The 7621-nt window shown below is 29.1% G+C and overlaps 1 protein-coding gene across 1 annotated transcript; it reads left to right on the forward strand.

The window, feature by feature from the left end:
* The first annotated feature begins 256 nt into the window (after positions 1–256).
* Positions 257–7405, forward strand: LOC142236262 (tektin-2). The gene is made up of 4 exons (XM_075307559.1): positions 257–586; positions 646–1077; positions 1739–1961; positions 6864–7405. Exons 1-4 carry the CDS (start codon positions 375–377, stop codon positions 7293–7295), a joined length of 1299 nt encoding a protein of 432 aa, XP_075163674.1. The 5' UTR covers positions 257–374; the 3' UTR covers positions 7296–7405.
* The last annotated feature ends 216 nt before the right edge of the window (positions 7406–7621 follow it).

Genomic DNA, 7621 nt, shown 5'->3' on the forward strand with positions numbered 1-7621 from the left:
CCGTTCGCCAAGAATGTGCCTATCTACCGCAGAGCCTCTTCCCCTCTCGACTTTTTCCATTAGATATTTTTTTATTCTTTTCCATCAACCATTACCTTGGAGAACTACTTGTTCCACTTATTAATTTGTTTTCACCATCAGAATGGCAAAAGTAGCCTTAGCAACTTATTTATAGCAATAAAATAACTCTCCTTTACCTTGACAATGCGCCATGCACCATATACCTAACAACTTCAAAACTTTGTGTAAATTGTTCACAACTCAACCATCATTACTGATTTCAAGTTTGTTCCTTTTAGTTTGTTCCGATTTTGTTGTCACAGAGGGTGAAAAGGAGTTTCAAGAATTTAAATTTTTATTTGAATCCATTCAAAATGAATTTTCAATCTTTATTGGTTTTGGAGAAACCTCTTCAGCATCTATCACTCTCGGATTGGAATAATCGTGTGAATACACTGAGAAATATTGCGGATGCCAGGCGTAACGATGCTTTCAATATTCGTCAGAGTTCAAGGAATCTAAGAAATGAAACTAGAATCGAGGCTGATTGGACTAGCTATGAAACTAATGAGGCATTGTCCGAAAGGTAGGTCATACAACTGTAGAAATTTTTCAGTAATCCCATAAATTAATGAATTTCTCCAGAATTTCCGAATTAAATCAATGGCGTAATACCGTTGCCATTACATTGGAACGTATTGAGCGTGAAATGAAAATGTTGAGTGAAGAGAAAACTTCCACCGAAAGGGAATTGGAAGCTTTGCAGACACCACTCTCGGTGATTGGAGAATGCTTGACAATGCGCGATTGTCGTTTGGGTTCCGAAATGACCTATGATGATGCTGATACTGAAATCAAAAATGAATTGGCCGTAGTCGAGAACAATCAACGTCTTTTGGCGGATCAATGTCAAAGAGCTTGGGAGAAGCTATGCCGCTTGGAGGAAGTAAAATTCAAATTAAATCTTGAGGTTACCAATAAAATGGAAGCAGAGCAATTGGATACTTCTCAGCTATCATTGAATAAATTTGCGGCTAATATTACTTATAAGACAGATCCAACAAGAAATCCAAAAAAGTAAGTAGTTGGATGGAGAAATTTTCGGAATTCAAAACGTTTTCGGAGAATATTCTTTGGCAGTGAGTTGAATTCAAATTTATAGATAAATTTGTGGAATTCATCTCACTTTCAAAGAATATTCCTTAAAAGTGAACTGAATTAAAATTTTTTTCAAACGTGGTGACATTTTCCGAATTCAATATACTTCCAAAAAATTGCCCTTGAAAGTAAATCGAATTCAAATGTTTTTCAAATGTATGTTGTTTTTTATGGATTCTGATTGAAATTCAGCACGCTTCCAAAAATATACTTTGAAAGCAACTTGAATTCAAATGTTTGCCAAATGTATGCTTGATGAGTCGAAAACAAACTATAACATCTTCGAAGAAATTAGTGGAATTCATCTCACTTTCTGCGAATAGTTTTTTTGAAAGCGAATTAAAATGCGATGTTTTTCCAAAGAATGTCCTTGGAAAGCGATTAAAAACAAACTATAACTTCTTGGGAAAAATTAGTGAAATTCATCTCACTTTCTACGAATATTTTTAGAAAGGGAATTAAAAAACGATGTTATTCCAAAGAATGTCTTTTGAAGGCTAATTGAATTCAAATGTTTTTCAAATGTATGTTTTATTTCTTTGGATTTTAAATTCTGATTGCTGTTTTACATTATTTTCAGTTCTTGCTCCTATCAGTCATGGCAAGAGCATACCAGAAATATGAAACAATTGGCCGAAAATGAGTTGGCTGATACATATGCCATTCGCGAAGCTTTATTTGTAGCCCGAGAAAAAGCTAGGAATTTATTGCTATCACAACAAGAAAGGGCTGAGCATACCATACGAAAGAGAATATTTGAGACGCAAAGAGCTCGTAATGAATTGGAATGGCAACAGAAGAAGGTAAGATGTGACACATAGGTTTGCTCATATAATTTATCGAGGAGATCTCTTATACCAACAAAAAACAACGCTATAAAGATGGGCCCCATAAAAAAACTCGGTTGCTACAGTTGATAGAATACTAATAAAAATGGTTGATTGGTAGATTTTACAAAACATACGTCTCCAATTACAAGGTACTTCAATTTTATGAATTTGGTAAAATTTTCTATAGAAATAAAATTTTCTACAGAAATAATATTTTGACAACATTTTCTATAGAAATAAAATTTTGACAAAATTTTCTATAGAAATAACATATTGACAAAATTTTCTATCGAAATAAAATTTTGGCGAAATTTTCTATAAAAATCAAATTTTTACAAGATTTTCTAAAAAATAAAGTTTTGACAAAATATTCTATAGAAAAAACATTTTGGCAACATTTTCTATAGAAATATAATTTTGATACTATTTTCTATAGAACTAAAATTTGGATAAAATTTTCTATAGAAATAAACTTTTGACAAAATGTTCTATAGAAATAAAATTTTGACAAAATTTTCTATAGAAATAAAATTTTGACAAAATTTTCTATAGAAATAAAGTTTTGACTAAATTTTCTATATAAATAAAATTTTGACAAAATTTTCGATAGAAATAAAATTTGTACAAAATTTTTTATAGAAATAAAATTTTGATAAAATTTTCTATAGAAATAAACTTTTTACAAAATTTTCTATAGAAATAAAATTTTGACAAAATTTTCTATGGAAATAAAATGTTGACAAAATTTTCTATAGAAATAAAATTTGTACAAAATTTTCTATAGAAATAAACTTTTGACAAAATTTTCTATAGAAATAAAATTTTGACAAAATTTGCTACAGAAATAAAATTTTTACAAAATTTGCTACAGAAATAAAATTTTGACAAACTTGTCTATAGAAAAAAAGTTGGACAAAATTTTCTATAGAAATAAAATATAGACAAAATCTTCTACAGAAATAAAATTTTGACAAAATTTTCTATAGAAAAAAAATTTTGACAAAATTTTCTATAGAAATAAAATTTTGACGCATTTTTCTATAAAAATAAAATTTTAACAACATTTTCTATAGAAATATAGTTTTGACAAAATTTATTATAGAAATAAAATTTAGACGAAATTTTCTATAGAAATAAAATTTTAACAAAATTTTCTATAGAAATAGAATTATAAAATTTTCTAAAGAAGTAAAATTTTGCCAAAATTTTCTATAGAAATATAATTTTGACAAAATGTTCTATAGAAATAAAATTTTGACAAAATTTTCTATAGAAATAAAATATTGACAAAATTCTCTATAGAAATAAAATGTTGACCAAATCTTCTACAGAAATAAAATTTTGACAAAATTTTCTATAGAAATAAGATTTTGACGAAATTTTCTATAGAAATAAAATTTTAACAACATTTTCTATAAAAATAAAATTTTGGCAAAATTTTCTATAAACATAAAATTTTGACAAAATTGTCTAAAGAAATAAAATATTGACAAAATTCTCTATAGAAATAAAATGTTGACCAAATTTTCTACAGAAATAAAATTTTGACAAACTTGTCTATAGAAAACCAGTAAGGAAAGTCTAAAGTCGGGCGGGGCCGACTATATTATACCCTGCACCACTTTGTAGATCTAAATTTTCGATACCATATCACATCCGTCAAATGTGTTGGGGGCTATATATAAAGGTTTGTCCCAAATACATATATTTAAATATCACTCGATCTAGAAGAATTTGATAGACTTCTACAAAATCTATAGACTCAAAATTTAAGTCGGCTAATGCACTAGGGTGGAACACAATGTTAGTAAAAAATCATACCCTGTACCACAGTAGTGGTGAAGGGTATAAATATGGGAAACGTTTAAATCTGAAGCAATTTTAAGGAAACTTCGAAAAAGTTTATTTATGATTTATCGCTCGATATATACGTATTAGAAGTTTAGGAAATTAGAGTAATTTTTACAACTTTTCGACTAAGCAGTGGCGATTTTACAAGGAAAATGTTGGTATTTTGACGATTTTTTCGAAATCAGAAAAACATATATATGGGAGCTATATCTAAATCTGAACCGATTTCAACCAAATTTGGCACGCATAGCTACAATGCTAATTCTACTTCCTGTGCAAAATTTCAACTAAATCGGAGTTAAAAATTGGCCTCCGTGGTCATATGAATGTAAATCGGGCGAAAGCTATATATGGGAGCTATATCTAAATCTGAACCGATTTCAACCAAATTTAGTACGCATAGCTAAAATGCTAATTCTACTCCCTGTGCAAAACTTCAACTAAATCGGAGTAAAAGATTGGCCACTGTGGTCATAAGAGTGTAAATCGGGCGAAAACTATATATGGGAGATATATCTAAATCTGAACCGATGTCAACCAAATTTGGCACGCATAGTTACAACGCTAATTCTACTTCCTATGCAAAATTTCAACTAAATCGGAGCAAAAAATTGGCCTCTGTGGGCAAATGAGTGTAAATCGGGCGAAAGCTATATATGGTACGTATATCCAAATCTGAACCGATTTCAACCAAATTTGGCACGCATAGTTTCAATGCTAATTCTACTCCCTGTGCAAAATTTCAACTAAATCGGAGCAAAAAATGGCCTCTGTGGTCATTTGAGTGTAAATCGGGCGAAAGCTATATACGGGAGCTATATCTAAATCTGAACCGATTTCAACCAAATTTGACACGCATAGCTACAATGCTAATTCTACTCCCTGTGCAAAATTGCAACTGAATCGGAGCAAAAAATTGGCCTCTGTGGGCAAATGAGTGTAAATCGGGCGAAAGCTATATATGGGAGCTATATCTAAATCTGAACCGATTTGGCTGATATTTTGCAAGTTTTTCGAGAGTCATAAAATATTTGGATGTACGGAATTTGAGGAAGATCGGTTGATATACACGCCAATTATGACCAGATCGGTGAAAAATATATATGGCAGCTATATCTAAATCTGAACCGATTTTTTCCAAAATCAATAGGGATCGTCTCTGAGCCGAAACAGGACCCTATACCAAATTTTAGGACAATCGGACTAAAACTGCGAGCTGTACTTTGCACACAAATATACATCAACAGACAGACAGACAGACGGACAGACAGACGGACAGACAGACGGACAGGCAGACAGACGGACATCGCTAAATCGACTCAGAATTTAATTCTAAGCCGATCCGTATACTAAAAGGTTGGTCTATGATTACTCCTTCTTGGCGTTACATACAAATGCACAAACTTATTATACCCTGTACCACAGTAGTGGTGAAGGGTATAAAAATGGACAAAATTTTCTATAGAAATAAAATATAGACAAAATCTTTGACAGAAATAAAATTTTGACAAAATCTTCTATAGAAATCAAATTTGTACAAAATTTTCTATAGAAATAAAATTTTTAAAAAATTTTCTATAGAAATAAAATTTTGACAAAATTTTCTATAGAAAGAAAATTTTGATAAAATTTTCTATAGAAATAATATTTTGCCAAAATTTTCTATAGAAATAAAATATTGACAAAATTTTCTATAGAAATAAAATGTTGACCAAATTTTCTACAAAAATAAAATGTTGACAAACTTATCTATAGAAAAAAAAATTGGACAAAATTTTCTATAGAAATAAAATATTGACAAAATCTTCTATAGAAATAAAATTTTGACAAAAACTTCTATAGAAATAACGATTTGACAAAATTTTCTATAGAAATCAAATTTTGACGAAATTTTCTATAGAAATCTAATTTTGACAAGATTTTCGATAAAATATAATTTGTACAAAGTTTTCTATAGAAATAAAATATGTACAAAATTTTCTATAGTAATAAAATTTTGATAAAATTTTCTATAAAAATAAAATTTTGACAAAATTTTCATTAGAAATAAAATGTTGACAAAATTTTCTATAGAAATAAAATCTTGACAAAATTTTCTATAGAAATAAACTTTTAACAAAATGTTCTATAGAAATAAAATTTTTGACAAAATTTTCTATAGAAATAACATTTTGACAACATTTTCTATAGAAATAAAATTTATATAAAATTTTGTATAGAAATAAAATTTTGATAAAATTTTCTATAGAAATAAACTTTTGACAAAATTGTCTATAGAAATAAACTTTTGACGAAATTTTCTATAAAAATAAAATTTTGACAAAATTTTCTATAGAAATCAAATTTGTACAAAATTTTCTATAGAAATAAAATTTTGATAAAATTTTCTATAGAAATAAAACTTTAACAAAATGTTCTATACAAATAAAATTTCGACAAAATTTTCTATAGAAATAAAATTTTGACAATATTTTCTATAGAAGTATAATTTTGAAAAAATTTTCTATAAAAATAAAAGTTTGACAAAATTTTCTGTAAATTCAATACGTTAAAAAATTAATTAGTTTTCGTATTATTTCATTGGGCCCATTTGCATTATAAAAATAAACCCCAATATTTCAAATGAAAATTAACCCCAATTTCGTTTTCGGGATAGTGTTACGTTTTCAGGTGGGATTTGACAAATGTGTGGACATTCGTACTCATTAACACATATTTTATTTTTTCTTACAACTTCAAATTTTTTCATCAGTTAGGATTTATTCTCAAACGGTCCTTAAAGTTCAAAGTGATAATGAGCCCTTATTTTATTTTTAGGTCAATTTTCATGCCTCACTTACATTTTATTGGGCTTCATTTTCATGGGTCTCCTTTTCATTTTAAAACGTAGTCCCACATTTGTGGACCTGCTTCATTTGGAGTTTAGGGGCTCATTTTCCAGGGGCCTATTTTCAACTGCCACAAAAGTCCTGCAATTCAAAAAAATTCTTTATAAAATCACATTATCTTACAATCTTTTTCCAGATGAAAGAAGAAATGGAAAAAGCCCTTTGTGAAATTAAGATTTTGGAACAATCATTACGCGATAAAACCGATGCTGCCAAATTAGCTGAAACTCGTTTGGAGAATAGAGCTCAACGCTCTGGCATGGAATTATGCATAGATGCGGCTCATGAACAGCTCTGCCTGGAGGTACAAAAACTTCGTGATATTCGTCGCCGTTTAATTGATAAAATTGATGAGTCCAAAACAAACTATAACCTTTTGGAAGAGCATGCCCAACGGATTGATGTAGATTTGGAAAATAAGCAACATTCATTGATGACCGATATAAGAGCTTTGGATTTACGTCAACGTCTAAAGTGTGGAGAATTCAGTCAAAATGTCCCATCTTCGAGTCAAACGGAACGTAATATAATGCTGACTAAAATGGAAAAAGAAATACCAAAAAATTGAAGAGTTTTGCAAGTTTTCTTTAAATATATACTATATATATTTTTATGTGCGATATAAATAAATTTGATAATGATAATGTTTTTTATCAACAGTTTAGGTCCATAAAGAGATATGTCAACTTTGGTTTATATCTGCAAGAGTTCGATAAAGCCTTCATATGCACCGCTCTCCCGGCAGAATTTACATTTCAAATCATTCAAATAGCATAATCGTTGATACCAGGTCATAATTTTCCTTAGTATGGCATTCACCACAAGGCAACTTAATATAAACGTTTTGTAAACAGCTGACATACAACCTAAACCAACCGAAACTTCCCAATTAAA

This window comes from Haematobia irritans, chromosome 1 (genome assembly GCF_050003625.1).
Source record: "Haematobia irritans isolate KBUSLIRL chromosome 1, ASM5000362v1, whole genome shotgun sequence".
NCBI classification, from domain to species: domain Eukaryota; kingdom Metazoa; phylum Arthropoda; class Insecta; order Diptera; family Muscidae; genus Haematobia; species Haematobia irritans.

Bases quoted from the DNA above. Each gene is read 5' to 3' on its own strand.
- LOC142236262 (XM_075307559.1), top strand. From the start codon at position 375: ATGAATTTTCAATCTTTATTGGTTTTGGAGAAACCTCTTCAGCATCTA. The intron at 587-645 runs GTAGGTCATACA...GAATTTCTCCAG, and splicing joins AATGAGGCATTGTCCGAAAG to AATTTCCGAATTAAATCAAT. The intron at 1,078-1,738 runs GTAAGTAGTTGG...CATTATTTTCAG, and splicing joins CCAACAAGAAATCCAAAAAA to TTCTTGCTCCTATCAGTCAT.